The sequence below is a fragment of the Condylura cristata genome, unplaced genomic scaffold (genome assembly GCF_000260355.1).
Source record: "Condylura cristata isolate star-nosed mole 26May11 unplaced genomic scaffold, ConCri1.0 scaffold00008, whole genome shotgun sequence".
NCBI classification, from domain to species: domain Eukaryota; kingdom Metazoa; phylum Chordata; class Mammalia; order Eulipotyphla; family Talpidae; genus Condylura; species Condylura cristata.
The window spans coordinates 26,219,398-26,243,214 of record NW_004567109.1 but is presented as its reverse complement, the minus strand read 5'-3'; the positions used below and the strand labels follow the sequence as shown (position 1 = coordinate 26,243,214).

Here is a 23,817-nt window from a genome sequence, read left to right as displayed (position 1 = left end):
GCCCGCGCCCGCCCGCAGCCCCCGGACGGAGGACAGTGCCGGCCGCCCGGATCGGTGAGCGAGCGCCTGCCGGCCACTCTCTGGCCGCCGGGGCAGTGCAGCCCCGTGGGGACGAAGACTTGGGTCCTGCCTTCACAGCCACCTTAGCCCACCCATCCCACCTTTGCCCGCCGGACGCTGCCGCGGGCACTCTTCCCTGCTTCTGCCCCCAGGCTCTAGCTCCGTGCCGAGGCGCTCCTCTCCAGCTCCACACGCTGTCGCTCTGCTCTGGGGCTCTCCTCGACTTTCCGTCCCGCCGGACTTTTCCCCTCTGTGCCCCTTTTGACCCGCGTCTTTTTTTCTCACTTTTATCCTGTCTTAGCGCTCTGGACTCTCTCTGGACACTTTTAACTGTTTCTACCACTCCTTGCCTTTCCCTGCCCTGACTTCCAGCCGGTCCTGCCTCTCATTCACACACTCTGCCCCACTCACTGAGACCTCCCTCTCTCCCCTGCTCCCCAACTCTGACCTAAGGCAGACTTTTTTTTTTCCTGGAGGTGCCCCCACTTCTCTCCTTGCAGCACCCACTCTCCCACGTTGCCCCCATGTCACAAAAAGAAGGAAGCATCCAGAGGAGAGGAGAAGACATGGCCAGGCTATGCTGGCCTAGCATTTCCTTGAGGGTTGAGTAATTACCAGTTCTCCTAATTTCCCTTCCAGACCAAGGAAACCCTTGACTTCCCTCAGTATCCCTCCCCCAATGCATGGAAAATCACCTGATTGGAGGCCAGAGGACTGGCTGTTCCTTACCCCATGCCCTCTTGGTGGATTTAGCTGACCTTGGGCAAGGTGCTTCCTGACTGCCGGACAGGAAGCCGGACAGTGAGCCGGGTGGCCCGCGGGGCACGGAGAGCTAGTCTGTCTACAATGGGCTAGGCGTGTCAGTTTTTGTTAGTAAATTAATGTCCTTCTACTTCACCCCAAGACATACTTTTCATTCATGTTATTTGATAGAACCAGGCAGGAAAATGTGTGAGTTGACCTCAGGCTTGCAGGTGGTCAGTGGCATGGGTGGAAAATGGCCTTGCTAGAGAGAATGGTCGTTCCTTTCTCATGCCCCTTAACCCTTCAACTGGATCTGGAGAAATGACTGCTGTCTTCATGCCCCCCCCCCCCCCCACACACACACACAGAGTCATAGCTGAGGTCAGGGAAGAAGAATTGGCGTTGGAGACCAGATACATCTCTTTTAGGTGAGGAATCTGGAAAGCACCCAGAATATGTACATTTCTTGGGACTAATTCTATGGAATCTTCCCCTCCCAAACGGGGGGGGGGGAAGGGGGGGGGCTTTGAGACTTCACTTAGCCTGCAGGTTTTAAAGCATTTTCTCATCTGTGGTTTCAGCTGGTGGAGCAGAGTAGCTGACACCCCAGACCTGCCCTCCAAAAAAGAAAACTGTATCCACCCTGATGAATGGGAAGTAGCTGTTTAAATAGGTGTGCTATTTTTAATAGGTGTTCTGCTTTCAAAGTGCTCTTGGCATGTATCTTCTAATGGTTGGATTTAAAAGTTATATGACTTCCTCCCTTCTTGCCAGAGCAGGATTCTTGATCCCCCTCTTCCCACCCTCCACGCGCAACCCCACCGGTAAAGGTTTGGCTTGGCCAAGCATGAATATTCTCAGGTGGCCTGGCAGTCCATGGCGCTCAGGGCCAAGCCCGTCACATTGCCTTCATTGCCTCCTTCCTTCCTCCTGCCTTCCTTCACCGCCTCTTCCTCTGTGCCTGGCACGGCTGGGAAGGCTCTGTATGTGTGCTGTGTCCCCCAGCCCTCCCGCCCTCCCGACAACCTCTCGCCCCCTCGTGTTACAGAGGGGGAAGCTAAGTCTGTGGGTGCTCAAGGTCATACAACGAAGGGCGACCAAGCTGGGCTCTGCATGTGGGTCTCAGCTCGCGAAACCCCTGCTCTTGTCCATGGTTCCATATCGGTCCATACGTCCCCTGCTCCTCCTGCCCACTCTGACCCGGTGCTCACCTTTCCCTTGGCTCAGTCAGCTGCTGCCAGTCTCATACTCTCCTTCTCTCCTCCCCATGCAGCAGAGGGACTTGAACTCCTTCCTGTGGACTATCCGGCGTGACCCACCGGCCTACCTGTTTGGCACCATCCATGTCCCCTATACCCGCGTCTGGGACTTCATCCCAGACAATTCCAAGGCGGCCTTCCAGGCCAGCGCCCGTGTGTACTTCGAGCTGGACCTGACGGACCCTTACACCATCTCGGCACTGGCCAGCTGCCAGCTGCTGCCACACGGGGAGAACCTGCAGGACGTGCTGCCCCGTGAACTCTACTGGCGCCTGAAGCGCCACCTGGACTACGTGAAGCTGATGATGCCCTCGTGGATGACGCCCGCGCAGCGGGGCAAGGGGCTGTATGCAGACTACCTCTTCAATGCCATCGCGGGCAACTGGGAGCGCAAGAGGCCTGTCTGGGTGATGCTTATGGTGAACTCGCTCACAGAGACCGACGTGCGCTCCCGGGGCGTGCCTGTGCTGGACCTCTACCTGGCTCAGCAGGCCGAGAAGATGAAGAAGAACACCGGGGCTGTGGAGCAGGTAGAGGAGCAGTGCCATCCGCTCAACGGGCTCAACTTCTCTCAGGTAGGCAGCCGCCCGGGTGCCTTTATCTCCCCTGCAGTCCTGGACCTTCTGTGGCAGCCAGAGGCCTGGCCCCAAAGGGAGCAGGGCTTTGGGGGCCTTGGGGCGCCCCTCCTGCTGCTTTGTGGTGGTATAAGAGCGATTGGTGTGAGCTAGAATCCGGGCTTGGGTGTTTTTCTCAGTCTCTGTGGTGTTACCTGTTGGGGGTAGACACCCCCACCTGCTGTGCTTGCCTGAGCAGAAGGAATTCCCTGGGAGCTTCAGCGAAATGACAAACAAGAGAGGGAGTCGCAGGTTCGCGCTTCTGGCTTCCCCAGGCCCGGACCCGAGGTGTTGCGGGCTGCTGTGTGGGCACCTCATGGTCGGGAGAGGAAACAGGGGAAGTCACGATCCCTGGGTCTGGGCACACGGTTGTTGTGATGGGTCTGGTGTCTGAGGAGCACTGGTTTTCCGCTGTCTGGCTTCCAGGCCTTTGCAAGACTCTAGGCAGCCCTCAGACTGCCTGCCTAGACTGGGAGACCAGTCAGCAAGGATGGTTTCGGGGTTAGCAATGTCAGAGAAGTCTGTTTCTTCAAAGGTTGACAGTTCTGATTTCTGAACCTCAGGAGTGGGTGTTCACTCCTGAGACGGAGGCGGGGGTGGGGAAGATTGGGGAGGGGAGGGGGACACACTGGAGGTTTAAAGTCTCTGATTGCCAGAGACCTGATCCAGCAAGCTGTCATTAAAAAGCTCTGTCTCCATGGGCAGAGGTCACTAGCAACTCACTGGCCCCAAACTCAACTCTGAGGCCCTGGGAACAATGAGTTCACATCTGTGTCTTGAGACCTGGCTGTCAATCCCAGGATGGGGACTCGGAGCCAGGCTGGTGGCTCCTGCAAGGAGGCCCCACGCAGGGCTTGGGCCCGTGCCCCGGGTGAGGCGTATTCCTGGAGTCGGGCTCCTCTTTTAAGGAGACAACCCCATAAATTGGCCTGGCTGGAAAGTGTCCGGCTGGGACCAGACCTGTTTGCTGCTCCCGAGATGTTGCAAGCTCTTCACCAGGGAAACCACGGCAGAAACTGATCCCCCTTCAGAGATCTCTGGCTTTTGTTTTTCCAGGGGAAATGCAATATTGTCCCCAGGGAGGTAAGAAGCCAGATTGATTGGCCGGCCAAATGAAAGGCTGGTTTGTTGGTTCTCCTGCTGGCTCTCCCATAATTGTGGCGTCCTTACCCAGAGGGCCCCGGTGGCAGGAATATTGGGGCAGTTAGTCACGCCCCGCGGGGTTCTGAAGACGCCTGACTCCTTCTCCACGGGGGAAAATCCTGTGCATTCTCTGGCTCTGGCTGATTCCTCTGAACATACCGGCTCTCTCCCTCTGAAGTGACTTTTCCCTGGCCAGCCTCAGAGCTGATATTATCTGTGTAGGGCTCCCCGGTGCTCACCGCCCATCTCATTTTGGAGACAGATTTGTGGGAGGCCTCTCTGTTCGGGGCCTCGATATCTTTTTTAGGTTAGGGAGGTGGGTTCCAACATCCCTCTCAACACCCTCTTTGTACCAACCACAGAAGAATCCAGTGAGGCCCGAAGGGAGCACACGGACTTTCCAGTCAAACAGTCCCGGGCTTTAATCTGTCTCTCTTAAAACAACAAAACTATCTTTCTTCGGGGTCTGGAAACACTGCTGTTCAACTGAGTGACGGTTCTGGTGGGTTGAAAACATTTGCTGGGAAGTGTGTGAGGTTATGTTTTAGGAAAAGTTCCCGCGAGCCATTCATCGGCCAGCAAGGAGCCCGCTGACAGTCTCCAAAGCCCACGTTTGAAGATCAAACGAACTCAAATCTCTAGTTTCAAAAATACGCCCATCCCACCACCAGTCTGGGCTGCTCTTGAAATTGTTTTGGGGTGCAGCTCCTTGAGAGGGCTGTAGGAAGCAAGTTCAGAACAAGTGAAATAGGACCCCTCATGCTTCCCTTAATCTACATACCCTTCACCACCTGCCAGAGCAGCCAACCCCACCAATTTGTCCCGTTATCATTTTGGAGCCAAGTGATGAAATCTCTCCTCCAGCCTCTTGGGCAGCCAGGGGCTAACTGGGAATGGTGGGCTACCAGAGTCTGGATGGATGGGGTGGTTAGGGATCCCCAATCTCAAACCCAGAAATGCAATAGCCTCAGTAAAACTGTATGCATGCGTGCACAGTTTGATATGAACATCTGTGATGCATTATTGTACCGAAATATCTGCTAAGTGCATCAGATTTTTATTTTTTCTTTCCTCTCAGCATTACTGTTATTGCAAAATATTTGGGGGGGGGCATGCAATGAGAGAGGAAGGCGGGAAAAAGAAGCTTTAAAAGAGTGCCTTTTTGTTCAGACCTCAGACTTTTGTTTTCAGTTTGGTATTGCTCAAATTGTTGTATTTTCTTCTGGGCAGAAATACCACATTTTCCCTTGTTCAGCGGAGAAAGCAAGCTTACATTTTGGGATTCCATGGGCTGGAGGAGCCACTCAGAATATGTCTTCTACCTTTGTAGCCGCTTGGAAGGTCAGGCTTATTGGCCATGGTCTCTGATTTCAACATTAACTGAGGAAGATAGACCCAGCATCACTCTGTTATGTGACCCAGGGCAGGTCAGTTCCCCTCTTTGGGCCTTGTTTTTCCCATCTGTGAAATGAGACCCTGGGATTAGGTCATCCTTCAGGCCCCTTCCAGCCCCAGCATTCCTTGGGATGGGTATAATCAATTCCATGCACCAGGCACCCTGCAGGATACTCCTTTCCATTCTGTTCAGTTCTCACAACCTGGAGCTTTCTAAGGTGGGCACTCAGAGGGTTGGACGACTTGCCCAAGGTCATATGGCTAATAAGGAACAGAGTCGGTCTGCCTGACTCTAAAGAAAGATGATGTGCTTTTCCCACTGCCCCACGCTGACTCTGCCAGGGTAGGTATTTCCGTCAGTCTTCTTTCATTCCTTTCTTCTTTCCCCCCTTGAGAACTTAAAATTTTACTTCCTAGAGAATTTATACTTAAAAATCATTTCCTTTGGCTCTAGGGCTAGTATGGGATTGGAGGAAGCAGGCCCACTAAGATTTCTAATGTGTTCTGACTCCTCAGGATGGTAGGCTGAGACGTACAAAGATGCGCTTCTCGATTTCAGTCCCAGCTCTGACACTAAAGCCAAGGGCTTGTTTGTAAACTTTGGTTTCCGCATCTCTCAAGTGGGAGACTGGTGACAGCTTTTCACAATTGAGTGAGTGTTATGAGACATGAAAAGACACCACCTTGAGGAGTCTTGAGCTTGGAAAAGAGTCTGGGCCAGCTCTAGGGCAGGCAAAGTAGAGGTTGCCTGGCAGTGTCAGGTCTGGTCTGCCCTGTTGGCACCTGCCCCCAGCAGCCAGGACCACTGACCATCTATTATTAAACAAAGTAGAGCCGAGTGCAAAGGGGAGGGAAGCTGGCAGCTCTTGCCTTCAGAAGCCTGGGGCGGCTGAAGCTTGAGTTCAGGTCTTGGGACAGTCTTGGGACCTGAAGATTTTTTTTTATTATTATAATAGTTTATTTTTACATAATTTTGTGCTTTTTTCATCTCATTTGTAATCCCTGTGGACTTCCCATCACCAATTCATCCATGTGCCACCACCATAGTCCTGTGTACTCCCCACCCTCCCCATTTTTTATCCCATTTCCCACTTCACCCCATAAAATGCCTCTGGTATAGTTATTATTATTTACCCCCTGGTCCTTTATGCTTCTGCTATGAGTGAAACCATCTGGTATTTTTCTTTTTCTTTCTGGCTTATTTCACTAAGCATGATCCCTTCCAGGTCCATCCATGCTGCTGCAAAAGGCATGTGTTTATCTTTTTGATCGCCGAGTAATATTCCATTGTGTGTATGTACCATATCTTTCTAATCCAGTCATATACTTTTGGGCATTTGGGTTGATTCCATGTCTTTTCTATTGTAAATAAAGCAGCAATAAACATGGGCGTGCAGGACCTGTAGATTTTAATCAGCACAGTGGGCTGCCTGCAGGCACTGGTATTGACCGCTACCAACTCACTGGACCCATTAGGAGATGGCCTTTCCCCTCTAGGGGTCCTCAGTCCTCCCTGTCACCATGACACATACACACAATGGAGGCAGTGAAGTAGAACACTGACTTCTGTGGTTCTCCAAGGCATAAGAAAACAAGGGCCTTGCCACCCTGTTCCTGGCAGATTGTAATAAGCACGCTGGCGTTCATTGCCCATCCAGTGTGAGAGAGGCTGGATACTTAGGCACGACAGTCAGGGGTGTTCAAGTAGTTGTAACGTTCTCCAGCCTCCTCAGTGGGGAGTCAGACTGCAGAGTCCTCATTAACCTCCATCTCTATACAGGGTGCCACTTTATACTTCATACGTGTGTCCCGCTGGCCCTCAGGGAGCTGTGATGGCGTCTCAGATCTCTTTTATGGGCAGCAAATTGAGGCTTCAAAAGGATATGGCCTTTGACAGCAATTACACAACCAAGCCAAGTGGACCCAGGAGTCCACCTCAGTGCTTGTCAGGCACCTGTAAGATGAATTGATTTTTAATAGTCAGATTATATTGTTTGGTGACTTGTGTGTATGTGGTGGGGGGCAGGGAGGGAAATTATCAGCTCTTACTGAAAAAAAAAAAATGTTATCTATCTGGAGCAATCATTGGAAAGTGCTGAAGCTGGATCCAAGCTGTCAGTTGGATCTGGAGGTGATTCTAAAATGGGAGTTCCCGGAGACACCCCAGGAACCAGCTGCCTCCATGGAATGTGTCCCCAGCTTTCTCAGCCAGCCAGGCACTGCTGAGTAAAGAAGGGCTACCTGATGTGTAGTCAGAGCTCCTCTCTCTACACCCTGAGGGGCCAGCACACATTATCAAGTGCTCAGTGGTTGTGGAGAATGCCTGACTGAGTGAAGGGAGGAATGAATGAATGAATGAATGAATGGTCGAAAACCAAGACATGACCAGGCCTGCCTCTCTGCCATCCGGTTCTATTGGAAAACTGAACATATGAGGAGAACTGTGTAAGTCACAGGAGGAGCCCCTCCTGGAATTTCAGTAGCTCCTGCTGTCCTGCAGGGACACTATGAGCCCTGCTCCCCCCTCGCCCCCTTGCCCGTGACTTTGGGCTGGGCCTTTCCCCTTTCTGGCCGAGTTGCCCCTCTGTCCCTGAAAAGTGCTGGGCTAGATGATGTCCAGGGTCAGCCCAGGTCTGGCTACTTTGGCCTCATCTGCCCCACATGTCGGAGGCCCTGGGCCATCCCACCCGCAGATTTTGAGCCTGAGTTATCGGCCATCAGGAGGGGCTGGCAGGCTTGTCGCTGGCAGGCTGCTGCTGCTACCTACTTGTCCGGAAGCCTGCTGGTTCCGGTGGGTGATCCTGCTGCCTTTCTCTGCCAGCCTGCAGAGTGGAGATAGCCCCAGCCTGTCGCAGCATAGTCTGCTGGACACCTGCCCAGCCTTGGCTCCTTTCTTTCATGAGGACTCCTCTCCCTCACTCGCTTTCTTATTCATTCAAGCACAGCACCCACTGTGTGGGGCCCGTGCAGTGCCAGGAGAGACAGAGGAGGGTTTAACCTGTGAAGCGTTCACGGCCTCTCTTGGGTTCTGTCCTCCTCGTTCAAGGCTGCGGCAATTGAGGCACGAAGCAGAGCCCCTGGTGTTAGTCTCTCCTGTGTCCTCATTCACCACATTCACGTCAGATGCGAGACTTCCCCTCTCCTGTTGCATGCTTCCAGCTTCAAGAACCCAGCTCTCACCTCCACCCTGGAGGCCTTGCTCTCCCTGAGTCTGCACAGCAGCCGCAGCGGCACCCAGCTCCGGCTCCTGGAGTTCACAGCACGCATCCTTGCTGTGGGCCCCTGTAGGATCTATGTGCCCTGGTCAGCGTGAATCTAGACAGCAGGGTACCCTTCCAGGACCCTTGAGAGAGGGCCCCTTGGTCCCTATGGGAGCACGACAGGCTGGCCCAAGCTGCACCAGGTAACTCCGGACCCCGACTAGGAACTGGACTTCTTGAGCGCCCCACCTCCTGCTGCGACCTGCCACACCCACTGTCTCTCACATCCAGCCTCAGCATGTGGCCAGGAGCTGTTCAGCAAATGTCACGTGGTGTGGACAACCCTCAGGGACCTCCTAGCTCAGCATGAGTCCTCCCAGATTCTTTCTGTGCCCTGAGAGCTGTTTGCAAAGAGCCCCTGCTGGTGCAGCAGGCTCAGCTGATCTCTCTGACCTGGTTAACTAAGACTTTAATGTTTAATATATTATCCCAGCATAAGAAGGGGGAAAAGACAGAAGCAGGCAGGCAGCTCAGGTATCTCGGCCGGAGAGGAGTGAGGCCAGAGAACCTGAGGTGACCAGGAGGGCTTGGAATGTTCAGTCTCAGAATCAGAAATCCACAGCAAGCAGAACACCAGCTTTCCAGAAATCTCTGAATCACGGGCTGAGACTCGGAGGCTTGAGGAATCTAAGAATGGTGAAATCTTAGAACACGGGGCTCAGAGGCATTTTTGGACTCGAAGAATCTTCACGTCGTGAAATCCTACCCTCTAAACTTTGAAGAATTTTCAGCACATAGACACAGACTTCTAAATTGGGAGCATTGGAAGGAACCAACTCACAAAAATTCCAAGAAGCTCCATGTGCACACACATTGCTGTTCTTCCTGCAGCCCATCCGCCAGTTAACTCCCGGCCAAGGCGAGAACGCAGAGCAGCAGCAAAGCACTTTGTGAAGGAGATAAAATGGGAGCGTGCCTTTGTTAATAGTTCCCATTTGGACATCTCTGGAAGCCAGGAAGGGGTCGCCTGGTAATGCAGCTTTCCGAGGGAGGAAACTGAAGAATTCGACAAGCGCGCAGCCTGCCAGCCCTGCTGCCGACGTTCTTTTCCCCCTCAAGTTCGCTTCTAAATATTATCCACTTCACTCCCTTTTATCTCCCCTCACTGGCTCTCTGTCCGCCCACTTAATCCACAGGCAGCTGGTGGCCCAGCCTTCAGTTCTGCTCAGCGGCTGCCAAGCCGTCTAGCCGAGCAGCTCCTCCAGAATCCACAGGCTTTTAAATCTGCGCAGTATATCCGCTGGAACACAAAACTGTTGCCCCAAGCTTGGAAAGGCTGTTGCTTGTCCTGGGCTCCCTCCCTCTTCAGGAATTTCCTCCTTTTTTTCTTCTACTTCTGAAACCCGTGATCTCTCCAAGGCTCAGCTGAAGCTGTGCCTCCTCCAGGAAGTCTTCCCAGAATACTCCTACAGTTAATCTGCTCGGGAGCCTATGCCATTGCTTTCCTCATGGACCCATTTACATATATTTTTCTCTGTGGGATTTTTTTTAATGGAAATTGATTTTTTTTTAGCATTTACATATTTAACTTTATATTATGATCTTCACCAGAGGAAACCTTTCTGGTAGGTCCAGATTCAAAATGCAGTTCAAAATATGCTTTCTGTTGATGATGAAATTGGACTGACTATGGTCCAGCCCTGAAGTTGTGGCTTTGTGTTGTATTTGGTGGTTGGGGTGTTGGCAGTTAGGGTGCTACAAAGGGGCTGCCTCTTGACCTAATTCACAAAAGCCCTCAGACTTCCCACCTGCCTACGAAGTGCAGATGAGCTAATGTTACTGGCCTGTTGTGTCAGGACTTTGACTCCCATGGGTCCCTGGCCCCTACTGGATTTATCTCTCTCTGTCCTGGAACATTTTGTTGTGTTCTCTTCTTCATCTGTGACTCGCAAACAAAGGCCTCTTTTTCCTCCTCTTTTTTTTTTACCCAGAGCACACATGAGCTTCCCGAGGCTCACCCTCTTCCCTTCTCCACCACATGCACTTTATTTTCATCTTTAAATGTTTCATTTTTCCGGTTACTCACTACTTTGATTTTGAGCTCTAATGTTGCCGACCTGTCTGTTCCCCCGCCACGAGCAATCCCTGTCATGGCCTGTGCCTGTGCTCACCCTGTTCCCTCTGCCTGACAGTCTTCTCGCTTTTGTTGTCTGGCCAGCTCATGGTCCTCAAGTGGAGAGTTCTTGAGAACCGTCCATTTTGAATGCCTGGGCTCTTCAAACACATGCACTTTGGCAGACAGACTTCTGTCTGTGGGCGCCAGATTGGACAGCTCTGGTGTGCTGATGCCCCCTGATTCTAACCCAGCAGGTGGAGTTTAGGGGGTGATGTGGCGGCTTTTTAGCTTTGCATTTTAAAATAATTGGTGGGTGTCTTACTCAGGTTGAACTCCTGTAACAGAACCCCACAAATTTAGTGGCTTGACAGAAATTTACTTTCTCATTGGGCTGGAGACTACAGGACTGATTCCAGGGGTTCTGCTCAGTAGGGTGTCCTCGCTCCTCTGTTACCACAGTGACTGTTGAGCTCAGAAAGGCAAGGACTTTGCTTCCGACCACTCAAGGGCCCGGGTGTTCCAGACTCCTAGTAGCCACCCTGGATGTCCAGCTGGGTTATTGTAGCATCCACTGAATTAAGGGACATTTTTGAGCCCCAGACCACCCTCTGCTGGTGTGAGATGCAGCTTGAGGAGTGCTGGATTGCTCATGGGTAGGTAGAAGGAGACACTCTGGGACCTTGATCCTTGGATTTTACCTTGACTGGAAACTGGAATGTTCAGTTGCCCTAGGCTACCCAATGCACATAGCCTGCTGGTGGTCTTGCAATGTTTTTTTTTTTTTTTTATTCTGCTTCCATCCCTATAGTTTAGTATAGTGGTTGTTGAGAAAGAAATTCAGGATTCTTTATGTATCTATCTATTATCTATTTATACATATATAATAGTTTATTTTTACATCATTTTGTGCATTTTCCCATCTCATTTGCAATCACCTTGGGCTTCCCATCACCAAAGAAATTCAGGATTCTTAATGGAGACCTGGCAGGCTGAATAGAGCTTGGATCCTGGAGATGGGCATGGAAAGGTCAAGGTGAGAAGAAGGAGACTGCTACGTAAATTTGACATATTGGAAAATACAGAAAATCTTCAAGGATGAGTCTTTCCACCCTTCCCTTCCTTAGTTTTATTCTTGCCTCTTCCTATCCAGCTCCCTACCGAGCCATTGATAGTGCCTGTTAGGTGCTAGACCTCCGTTTATCACAGTAAATTCCTAAACAGTCCTGAAAGGTAAGTGCTGTTTCCCCTGTTGTGAGGAAATTGAGGCCAAGCAATTTGTACAAAATGATGGAGCAGGGATTTCCACTTAAAAGTTTTCGATATTGTTAGAGATAAACTGGAGTAGGAATCCCAGCTCCTCCAAATTGGCTGGGTCTGTTCCTACATCTGCAAAAATGGGGCTCCCCACAGTATTTACCCCCTGGGGTGTTGTGAGGAGTCAGTGCATAATGCGTGTAAACCACGGAACTGAGTGTGTGGAGTGCGGAAGAGGAGATGGATGCTAACCGGTGGTTTACGTGCTGGTTGTTTTGTTATTGTTGACCCATTTTTCACTGTCTCTTGAGGTGAAGCCCATCCACAATGAAGAAGGCATGTGGTCTCAGTCTCCCTGAGCATGGTTCAGAGCAGGGGTGGTGCTGGCTTGGCCTGATGGGAGCCCAGTGGCCTAAAGTGTGGTTATCTTTTCTGACCTCCAACAATGTGTCATGCCCGACCATCTTTGCTCTGGTCTGGCATCCAGTGCGCCCCCACTGCTCCCTGACCTGGGGCACGTCACCAGGGGAGATGGGAAAGTTTCAACTGGAGACTCTTTTCTGAGGCTCAGCACTGCCACGGGTTACAGTACTACCCTAGGCAGTGCCCTCTTGGGGTGTTCTTCCTCCCGGATGCAGGGGCAGGTTGGCTGTCAACAGCAGCAACTGAGTCCTGTGGAGAAGCAAGGGAGAAAGCCGGGAAGGACTTTATTAGCCCGCAGGGCTCTCTGTGTGCAGGTGTTTTCCCTCTTCTCTTCCCCCAAAGAGAAATACCCTACAAATCTCTGCCACTTGAATTCACTACTATTAAACTGTTCCTCCACTCATTCCTTCCTTCGCCTAATGAGCACTACTGGGAAATGCACTGTGCGAGACTCAGGTCCAGGTTCTGGGGGTGCAAAGATGAATATGGGGGTAGCGGGAGAGGAAAGAATGGAAAGAGGGAGAGAGGGAGCTTCACCATAGAGGGCTGGCCATGGTCTGGTGCTTTCGGTGTGCTTCCCCTGACCACAGTTTCTCAGGTAGTTAGTGCTGTATTCAACCCCATTTTGCAGGTGAGGAAGCTGAGGCCCAAAGAGGCTAATTCATTTCCCTGAGGTCATACAGCCAGTAAGTGGAGCACCTGAAATTCAAGCGCAGGAAGTCTGGCTGCAGAATCTGTGTTCTCAGCCTCTCTGTATCTAACGCAAAGGAACTGGAATCTGATAGTGGGGGGCTGGGAGGTGGGGGCCTTGGTGTATAGAAGATTGGCAGAAGCAGAAATTTGAGAGACTCTTGAGGTTTTCTCAGAGGAAGACTGCCGCTCCAGGAAGGACCTAGGGTGAGGAGGGGCGTGAGGGGTTGGGAGCAGAAGCTGACTTTGGCAGGTGAAGGTATGGTGGAGGCTGAGCCCAGATGACACGACCCCTATCTTACACCATTCAAAAAATCAACGTGAAATGCATTAGAGACTGAATGTAAGACTGGAAACCACAAAACTACCGGAAAACACTGGAGAAAAGCTCCTTGACTTTTGGACTGGGTAGTGACATTTTTTGATATGACATCTAAAGTATAGGAAACAAAATATATCGTAAATAAATAGGATACTATCAAACTAAAAAGCTTTTCACAGAATAAGAAAAGGCTGACACCATGGAAACCTGGAGAATGGAGAAAAAAATTGCAAAACAGGTATCTGACGTAGTGGGTTAATATCCGATATATACAAAGATGCTATGCCCCTCAAGAGCAAATGAAGAACAAATGATCCAATTTAAAAAAAATGGAAAGTGGCCCTCCCTGGTGGTGCAGCGGGTTAAAACACAGCACTGAGAAGCTAAAAGCCACTTCCGCATGAGTTCGATTCCCCCCTGCCCCGGAGGGAGGGGACCGCATGGCATGGCAGACCTCTCTTGACCCGCCCGCTGCTCCCCTCAGCAGTGTACTTCGTCGATCTGCCTGTTCTGCTCCCCGCTCTGTCTATGGTGAAACCTCTCGCCGCCCCTGAGCCTCTGGCCTGTACCCCAGTTCTGTATGCACAAATAAATAAATCTTAAAAAAAAAAAAAAGGAAAGTACCATTTGAAAAGTACCACTGTTCAACATACTATTCATTGGGAGTTGCAACTCAAAACCACAGTGAGCCATCACCTCCCCTGTTAGAATAATTATCATCAACAAGATAAGGGATAACAAGCGCTGAAAATGTGAAAAGAAGGGGACCCTTGTGCACTGTTGGTGGGGGTGAAATTGGTGCAGCCACTAGGGCAAGTAGTATGGAATTTCCTCAAAAAGTTTTTTAAAAAAGAGCTACCTCATTGATCCAGCAATTTCACTTCCAGGCATTTATCCCCAGCCAATGAAAACACTATGGCAAAGAGCGATCTCATGTCCATGTCCGCAGCGGCATTGTTTGTAATATCCAAGGCGGAGATGCGAGCTCAGTGTTCATCAGCTGATGAATGGGGAAGGAGGTCATGGTGTGTATAAGAAGGGTATTATTCAGCCATTAAAAAAAAAAAAAGGAAATCTTGCCATTTGTGATGAGGACAGAACTTGAGAGCATCATACTAAGCGAAATAAAGACGTTCTCTATGAATTACGTATATGCGGCATGTTAAAAGAAAGACAAACCAAAAATCACAACAGCTAGAAAAATACAGTTAACAATGAGGGGTGGGCACAGGGAGGAAGGTTATCTAAAGGTACAAATTTCTAGTTGTAGGATAATTAAGTCCTTGAGATATACAGTACTGTAGCTATAGTTATCCCTGCAGTGAGCCCATTTGTAAATTTTGAAGACAGCAAATTTCCTAAGAATTCTGAGAAAATGTTCCTCTTCCTTTTGGTATAAGATGATGGATGTTTACTAAGCTTATTGTGGCAACTGTTTCTCAATCCGTGAACATCATCATTATTCTGTGCACCTTAAACTTAACACAGTACTCTTTGTCATCATATCTCAGGACAACTAGAGAAATAAAGAAACAAACCACAACAACAATAAGAAAGAAGTGGAGGCTGTAAATTTGTGATAGTGCTAGTCTGGGGGGCTGCCTTGCTCCCCTCAGGGTCCCTGGTGTGTGCACAGGACTGAGAACATGTGCAAAGAGCCATGTCACCCCCAACCCTGTTCAGCACGCCAGAGTAGCTGGCCCAAACTTCAGTGCTACCCTTGTCAGGTTGAACACTCACCCTGAGCCTCCACCCCACGCAGGCTGGCACTCTGCAGGTGCTGAAGGACGCTGGAGCCCCGAAGTGCTACTGGGGTGCTGGCACTGCTTGCTTGCTACCCGTGAGCCCTGAGCTGGTGATGGTGTGTGGGGACCTGGTGTGGCTTTCCTGAGCTTCGGTGCTGAAGGTCAAAGGGGGATAGGAAGGACGGTGAAGGCCTGCTCGTAAGCCATGGGCTTGATCCCGGGGGCAGTGCAGTGCCTCTGTCCCCGACTCCATGTTCTGCAGTTTGTCAGACTAGAGCAACTCACTCAGGCCTGCAGGTAAATTGTCAAGCTTGAGGAAGGAGCTGCTGTGTAAGCGTGTTTTCCCTCATCAGATGCAGGGTGCAGTCACCCAACAGAGACAGAGGAGGATTCTAAGCTTCTGGAATTGACTTTAAGGACCATTTGTTTCTAACTCGGTAGACATGGCCCGAAGGCGGCCCGAGGCCAGTACAGTTATATGGCAGGAGTGTGAGGGAGCCGGATGCCCTGAGCAGCAGCCCTAGAAGGCCATCGTGGGACGTGTGTATTTCTTTTTTTTTTTTTTTTACAGATTATTTATTTATGCATACAGAACTCGGGTACAAGCCAGAGGTGCAGGGGCCATGAGAGGATTCACCAGAGACAGAGTGGGGAAGCACACTGCTGGGGGGAGCAGCGGACGGGTCAGGAGAGGTCTGCCATGCCGTGTGGTCACCTCTGGGGCTGGGGATCGAACTCGCATGAAGTGGCTGCGTCCAGGGCTGGGACATGTGTATTTCCTGTGACATGTGTGTTCCATGGCCAATTTGGGGGATTCCACCTGTTCAAAGTGGGGTTGGAATGAGGCCGGTGGCTCCTGAGTGCTCCCCAGTCAGAAGTAGGGGGCAGGATGCACAGCCTGGAAATGGTCTGTCAATAATAAAAGCCCTGGGCTGGGCGGCCCGTAGCTCGAGGCTGTGCAGAGAGCGCCCTGCCTGCCCAGCCTCGCGGCGGTACGAGCAGCGTGCTTGGTAAACCATAAACGGCATCTGTGCTGCCGCAAAGCCACTCTCTAAGCTGCTCTGACCTCACTGGGAAAGGGCATTTTAACATATAAAATTGCCTTTTATATGTTTACATGTCTGTCTCCACCATAGACCGAAGATCTTTGGGGACAGCAACTTCGTCTAATGAGTCTGGGTTTCCCTAGGCCCTGGCTGCAGGCACACACTCAGAGAAGCTGGGGTGCATGAGATTGCCAGCCCCGTCTACCATCCCCCTCTGAGTTTCCGGGTGGAAAACAGAAAGCCCCCAGTCAGGGACCCCTTGTTGTCCCCAGCAGCCGCCCCCAGGCCCACTGCGGCAGCTAGGTGGTTGAGCTAGGTGGCTGTAACTCCAGGCTCTTTCCAGCTCCTGCCCCCCTCTCAGGGGGGCCGCTGGTCAGTTCCCACTGGGGCCCTCAGGGCTTCCACTGGGGAGCCCTTTCTCCTTGGCTGCAGGCGTCTTCCCAGCCCTTCTCTCCTCTCTCCTGCTTCTGTGTTTTTTCCAGGGCACGGATCAGAGCTTCTGTTTGCTGGTCAGTCCATGATCCCCACACAATATAAATGAAAGCTGCTAAAACCAATAAATTCAAACCATGTGTGGGCACCGGGGAAGAACAGGGACGTCAGAGGGCCTCGGTGTGAGGTGGCGTCAGCACTGACGGCACCCGAGCTGATTGTGTATGAGAAAAGTAAATACCAGAGGGGTAAACAGCCCTGGGTCTCTCATCATCGCTGGATTCAAAGGCCTTTAATGGGCACACAGGCATTCTGGCTCTTGTAAACAGAGCCCGCCGCTCCGTGCGCTGACCTACATTGTGCATTTTCATCTTTGGGAAAGCCAGTCATTCTAGCCGGAGACCTCAGCAGTCTGCGCCGTGGGCCGGGCTGCCTTCCTGCTGGTTTCGGCAGTGGGTCTAACACTTCTCTGCAGAGGGTTACCTTTCATCTCTCTCTGGCTTCCGAGCAAATGGGCCGGGAGGCCGAACTCAGCCCTGTCCCGAGGAGGAGCAGCGTGAGGCCTCCAGATGTACACGGACCCACCGTCACACATCGATCCAGGCTTAGCCAGGATTCTCTTCTCCTTCAGCTCCCGCTCGTGCTTTGCCCTTTTTTCCTCAGCACGGCCTGACTCTGAATCCAGGGCCGTCCTCACCAGCCTCTCCCTGTTTCCCGGCCCCCCAGTCTCCTGGAGCCGGCCTTCCACTTGGCTCCTGGCTCTTCCTGCTGTTTTCTTCAGACCTTCCTGTGTCAGGAGGAGCCTGGGAAGGGGGCCCGGGAGTTTGGGGTTCAGGTTGCTCTACCTGTCAACTGTTTTTTCAGTTCTGTAACATGGGGAGAAAACCCGCCTCTTAGGCGGCTGTGAGGCTGAAGCGGCACATGTCTGTCAGGGTGCCCAGCCGCCTGGGGTGCAGGGGCCCCCTCCCTGCCTCCTGTCCCCTCTGCACTCTTCAAGTGACCGCCCGACTTGCATATTAAAAATGGGTTAATCCTTATCATTGCACAAAACTAAACACACCAAGCACACAAACACTAGTTAAGAGTGCTGACATCTGAGTCCATCAGTGGATCATGTCAGCATCCACTTGCTGGTTTAGGTATGTACTTTGTGTAATTTTGTGGGCAGTTACCACTGGGGAAAAGAGGGACAAAGATGTTATTTCTTACAACTCCATGTATATCTACAATGACCTCAAAATACAAAAAAAGTATTAGCTTTCCTAACACTCATTCCCTCCCTCTAATAGTCTTCTGGGCTCATTTTTGTCTATGCCTGCTGCATCCCAGACACTGCTCTGGTACTAGGCCTGTATAAGTGAACACAAAAGAAAAAAATATGCAGCATCTTCATCAGGTCTCAAAGGTGGTCTTCCCAACCCACCCTATTTCAAATTGCAGATCACGCCCTTGAATTTTCTCTCTTAACCATCCTTTTCTCTCCAGAGCCCTGTTCCCTGGAATTGGCATTCTAGATATCTGACTACTTATTTATTGTCCTTCACCCCATCACTGCAACGTCAACTCCATGCTATATGCTCTATTCTTTAGCATCTAGAATGTGCTTAGTACGTAGTAGGCACTCAGCTAGTGTTTGTTGAATGACTAAAAGATGACAGAGAAAAAACGAATTAGACTTGGGTGAATGTTGGGGGGAAAATAGCAGTGGAAGAAGTTGGTGAGAAGAGGAATTATTTGGACCCCAGATGAGCCCTTTTTCTGCAAATCTTGCAAACCTCCTTGTTGTGTAAAAACATCCATCGTGAAGTCCTCTCTGTCACTCATCCAGTGTTTCTTTAGGCTGTTGCTCTGTGCAGGACCATCTAGAGCAGACTGAGACGGGGCAGAGAAGGCTCTTTCCCATAGAAGGCTCACAAGTAGGTAGGTAGAGACAGGATGGACTGCAAAGAGCATATGAAAATGAAGGAAGTAGGGTGTGAGCCAAGGAAGAGTCCTGGGGTTGGGGCTGAGGACAGAGAGCTTCCTATGTCCAAGTTTGGGTGAGGACTTCGTGGAGGAGGTGTTTCTTACCCGTAATAATCTGGGAGGATCTCAAGACCTTTGCCCCATTTTTTCTTACAGAAAAACATGAACACATCTTTGCAGTGTCTACTGCTGTCCAGTCATTCACCTCACCAACTCCCTTTGGCTCTTGTCAGACCACTCCCTGCATCTGGCCCTGGATGTCCTGGCTCTGTCGATGCTGTGACCTCTGTCCTTCCTTTTGTCTTCGATATTCTGTTTCCTCGGCAAGGAGCTGCTTGGCCCTTTGTGCAGGAAGTCTTCCCTGAGTGCACCCTGTGCCATTTGCAGTCTGTATGAACCACTGGACCCCCGCAAAGGGCTGTGCTGGACCAGCTTCACCATGGGTGGGACTTGAACCCCCAACTAGGAGAGGAGCTGGCTGATTAAACTTACACTTGGGCGGCACAGAAGGTCTTCAGTGGTGCTTGTGGTGAGAGGGACTGGAGAGCAGTAGGAAAACAGGGTTCATCCTCAAAGAGGGCAGCGTTCGTTATTTTCACCGATGACCCCGACTCTCAAGGGCAGCACTGCTGGCGCAGCTAGGCGGGCTGAAGTCAGCCTTTGCGGGATTCAGCGTGTTGTCCACAGAAGGAATGTGGCAAACCCAGTGGCCTGGACCGCGTCACAGCTGGGGTTGCTTCTCTTTGCTGGCATCCTGCCAGAGCCCATACTTAGTCATGCTGACAGAAGCCATGACAACATCTTTGCAGTGTTTACTGTTGTGCAGTTGTTCGCCTTATAGAGGTGTCTCCTTAAATTTTTTTTTAACAGTCTTTGGTTCACACAACTAAGGAGGAGACTCACACGGACAGCTCCTTATTCTCGGTTCTGCCTACTGCCGGCATCCTGTCAATACGGGTGATTTTGCTGGATGGATATGAGCCATCGTTCGTGACCAAGGTTCACACTTTATTCACATTTCCTTAGCTTTTCCCGAATGTCCTTTCTCCCTTGCAGGGTCCCATCAGGCACCTGCAGCCCATGTAACTGCCTTTTGTTGGCACTAGCTGTGCTCGCTCTGCCCTGTTTTAGAGGAGCTTGACCGCTTGAGGCGGAGGGGTCAGATACTGGTCTTTCAGTTAGGATTTGTCCGCTTTTTCTCCTTAGGATTCATGGATGCATTTGAGGGTACAGGACCAGACACCAAGAGCCGCCCTCACCCTCTCGTTCTGTGGCATAGCTTATCACTGCGGGCATACACTGCCATCAGTGGCAGAGGCAATATGTCTTGGGTTTCTTTTCTATAAAATTATGCTTTTCCCACCTTCTGTACAGTTCTACTTTGGAGAGAAGTTACTATGAGCTGCCCACACTTAAGGAGTGGGGAAATTTCCTTCTTCAGCCCATGTATCTTGAAGGCTTACTATGCGCTGGGCACTATGACAGGTGCTAAAATTATAGCATTGAACAAAATAGAGCCTTTTTCTCCTTGGGAAAGAGGACTTAACAATGAATCAATAAGTTAGAGTATAAGGATACAAGGCAACAGGCTAGCGAAGAACCAGGGTGCTATGGGTGGGGTGGGAGAGGAGAAGCTGCTTTTGTGGGCCCTGGGGAGAACATGTCTTTCCAGTGGAGTCCAGAGGGTGAGGGGGAGCCGGCCATGAGCACCCAGGAATGCATGTTCTGGAGGGGGGTGGGTTAACAGCAGGTGCCAAGGCCCTGAAACCCTTTAAGGACCAAAAGGATGTTGTGGCTGGAACCCTGTGTTAGGAAATGGAGCAGCGAGGAAGTGAGTGAGATCTTGCTGGGCACTGGGATTTTATTCCAACTGTTGAACCCACAGTTTGAAGCAAAGGGAGATCTGACTTGCTTTTTGGTGTGGAAGATGGCAGGTGGCATTGTCTGTGGTGTGCAGAGAGGACTGTTCTCGGGGTGGGGATGGAGGAAGCTAGGAGGCCAGTGTGGATGGTCCAGGTGGGAGATGATGGGGACTTAGGCCTGGGAGAGCCGGTGGAGATGGGTTTTGCTCCGTTTTAGAGTTAGAGCTGATTATGCATATGACAGATTGCTTTTGGAGAAACCAAGAGACTGGTGTATGCTTGCACATTTTGGTCTGGGGCTGAGGGGTGTCATTAACTGAAATTAGGAGCTGAAGAGAGCAAGTTTAGAAAGTAAAAGGACTAATGCTGTGGGTTCATTAGAGAAGCTCCACCAGAGCCTGTTGTGTGGCCATCATTGTTGGCAGGACCTTTGGGTTGCAGCACAACCCTGGAAGGGTCCACAACCTTCAGTTTGTTTATACAGGGCTGATTATGTTGGGTTGTTAAAAGGGTTGATTGACTGTTCTCCTTAGTAGTCCACATTGTTGAAGTATGAGATGCAAAAAGCAGATATCCATGCAGGCAGGACATGTGAGGGGACAGACAGGAGACTACATAGCATGTCCAGCAAAAATTGTACAACCATACATGTACACTTGGCCATGGAACAGAAAATGTATATCCTCAGGAACAGCTGGGCACATCAGGGAGGGCTCCCTGGAGGAGGTAGAAAGAGAACTGTAAATTTGAAAGGCATGGAGCAGGTTGGGCATGTGGCCAGGGCTTCTGCTAGGGAATTACAGGGAGAAAGCGTTGCCGAGATAAAGCGGTGGTCCTTTGTCCACCAGCTTGGGGGTCAGAATTGGCCCCCAATTCTGATTGGAGAGTAGATTGATGCCACTGGCCGCAGGGTGTCCAACACAAGGAGGAGTCCAGGGTCTCCTAAGAGCTGTGGGGAACCACGGCCAGAGGTAGCCAGTATCTTAAGAAACTGGAAGGAACCAGATCCTTAAGAGAGATTTTTTAATTTCTCGACAGTATTTAATTTATAATAATAATAATGATACTGCTAATAATAACAATAATTTTAATAGCTATTTAATTAGCATTATTTTTGCTGGAAAGACACAGTTAGTTACATGCTTGGCCCCGGTTGTGTATGATTAGAGGTTCTTTATTGACAGAGACTCTAGGGGCTTTTTTATCTGGGGGTTCCCTTGTTTCCTTTCCTTGCTGCTTTCTGCTGATAGCCCATCTCACCCTGGCACTTTCATCTGTGTTCCATGTGACACCACAAATGCACCATCTTTGACAGGGTCAATATGCCAAATCCTCATTATAACATTTAATCACTTAGGGAGGTTTCGTTTTGGGGGGGGTTGGAGGGGTGGTGGGAATGCAAGAAAAGTCCAGATTGTTTTGATTAACTGCATTTTTCTTTCTGGGTGAATGGGAAGGCTTGGGTGGAAACCTCACTCTTTGAGGCTGTTTCCAGGAACGAGGGAGGGGCGCTATGGAGGAGATTCTGGGTTCTTGGTCAGTGGTATGTATGGAGCACCCACTGTGGGCCCGGTGCTGTGTTGGGCGCTGCCAGGAAGCAGGAGCCTGCCTCCTGCTGGGACATGGTGTGAAGGCAGGGAGCTCACCAGTGCTGCCCGGCACAAGGCAGGCCTCAATAAATGTTCCCATTGATCGGATGAGCCTTTAACCGCATGGTCATGGTGATGAACCGTTTTGAGGCTGCAGATCGGTGAGAGAGAATGCTTCCAACAGGATTTGCTAGCCTGGCTGGCATGGAATTCATGTTTGATAGGGCCTTTCCCTGTTGAGAACCGCCCCACGGCTAGCGGCTTCTATGGTTTTCTCATGGATTGCGAGGAGGTTTTCCTCTACTTTACGGTTGCGAGTTCATATGCAGAGTTCTAAGAACTTTGTTCACAACAGGAGAGTAGGGACCTGTCCCTTTCAGTCATCAGGCTCTGTCATCTCTGCACAGGTTTTCAGTGCCCATGTCTCAAATGGACAAAATATTTGCAGAGTATATGGTGTTGGAGACCATATTCTGCCCATATCAGAATTGCCCAGTTTCAGTGAGCAGAGATAGTAGGTGTGATTATGGCATTGTCTGAAAATACTTACTACCTGCCTCCCCCTTCCCTAAGCTCCAGCAATGCATGGTTTAGCCCTGTGACTTGCTTTGACTTCATGTTGGGCAAGTGTTCTTCCCGTTCCTTGATATGCGCTTGTCACGTGACCTGCTTTTGATGGATGAGACATGAGCAAACACAAGCCGGGCAGAGTCTTAATGCACTTGCTCAGTAGGGCTTGTCCTCTCATGGCTCAGCTACCACCGCGAAAAGAGACCCCCCGTGCAGCTGCTGCCCCTTGGGCCCGGGTCCCAGAACACACAGAGCAGACCCAAGCCCAACCCATTATGAAGAACCAAGCCCAAATGGACCCACAACTTGAGTCTAGCCAAGCCCAACCCAGACCAGCCAACCCCTAGCTAAGCCACAATGAGATGAAATGATTATTGCTTAGGCTACAAGGGCCGCTCGGGCAGGCCTGGCCCATAACATATATAATGGAGGGAGAGAGTGAGGGATGGGAGATGAGGTGGGAGTATAGGTTTCAGTGAAATCTCTGAAGGTTTAGAATGTCAGTACAGGAGGATTGAATTAGATGTCATGTAGGTGATGGGAGACCCTGAAAGTTGTTGAGATCCAATCCTCCTTTCAAAGGATAAATTTGAAAATAATTGCAGAATGCCTGGAAGGGACAAGAGAGGAGGCTGATGGCCAAAGGCCCTGTTAGAAAGCTCTAGTACTTGCTCCTCACTGTACCCCAGAGCCTGGCACCCGACCCTTCAAACAGCAGGTGTTCAGTAAGTATTTAATGAATGAATAAGCATGTAACAGATCGTCAGAGTGTGATACTGATGGTTGCCTCGCCGATGATGGAATGATCATTCAGCTATTCATTCATTCACCAGTGTTTGTTGAGAACTTACAACGAGTAGGAAGTTGAATCTGTTTCGGGGCTGGACGGAGCCTGAGGAGAGGTCACAGTGTCCTTCCCCTACATTTTGGAGAAGAGATGAGATGGAAAAAGGATGAAGGGCTAGAATGTGAGAATGAGTGGGAGAAGTGGGGACTCGACCCTGGGAAGGGCAGCTTTGAGTGAGAGCACCCTTCCCACTTTAGGTTAGGGGAACATAGTGAGCGCAGATGTTACTTCTGCTGGCTTTACCTGCAGCCTGGACAACATCATTTTTCCTTCTGCTCAAGCCCACAGCTGGTTCTGCAGGGCCCAGGAGATTTGGGGATTACCATTATATTTGACCTTTCCTTTAAAACTGGCTTTTAGGGCCTTCCCTGGTGGCTCAACGAGTGAAGGCACAACACTGTGAAGTGTTGGCAGCCAGAGTTTGACCTGTGGCCAAGGAGCTGACCCACTTGGCGTGGCAGACCTCTCCTACCTCAACCACTGCTCCCCTCAGCAGTGTATTTCAGTCAATGTGCCTGTTCTGCCCCCCACTCTGTCTCCT

At 50.7% G+C, this 23,817-nt stretch overlaps 1 protein-coding gene across 1 annotated transcript in view; it reads left to right on the top strand.

Annotated features, from left to right (window-relative positions):
• TRABD2B (TraB domain containing 2B) overlaps positions 1–23,817 on the top strand; it is a gene marked incomplete at its 5' end in the record, with an annotated part of 173,004 nt that continues 149,187 nt past the window's right edge. Inside the window, 2 exons of the mRNA XM_004679484.2 lie at positions 1–54; positions 2,078–2,638. Coding sequence (XP_004679541.1) covers positions 1–54; positions 2,078–2,638 — 615 coding nt within the window. The remainder of the gene's footprint in view (positions 55–2,077; positions 2,639–23,817) is intronic.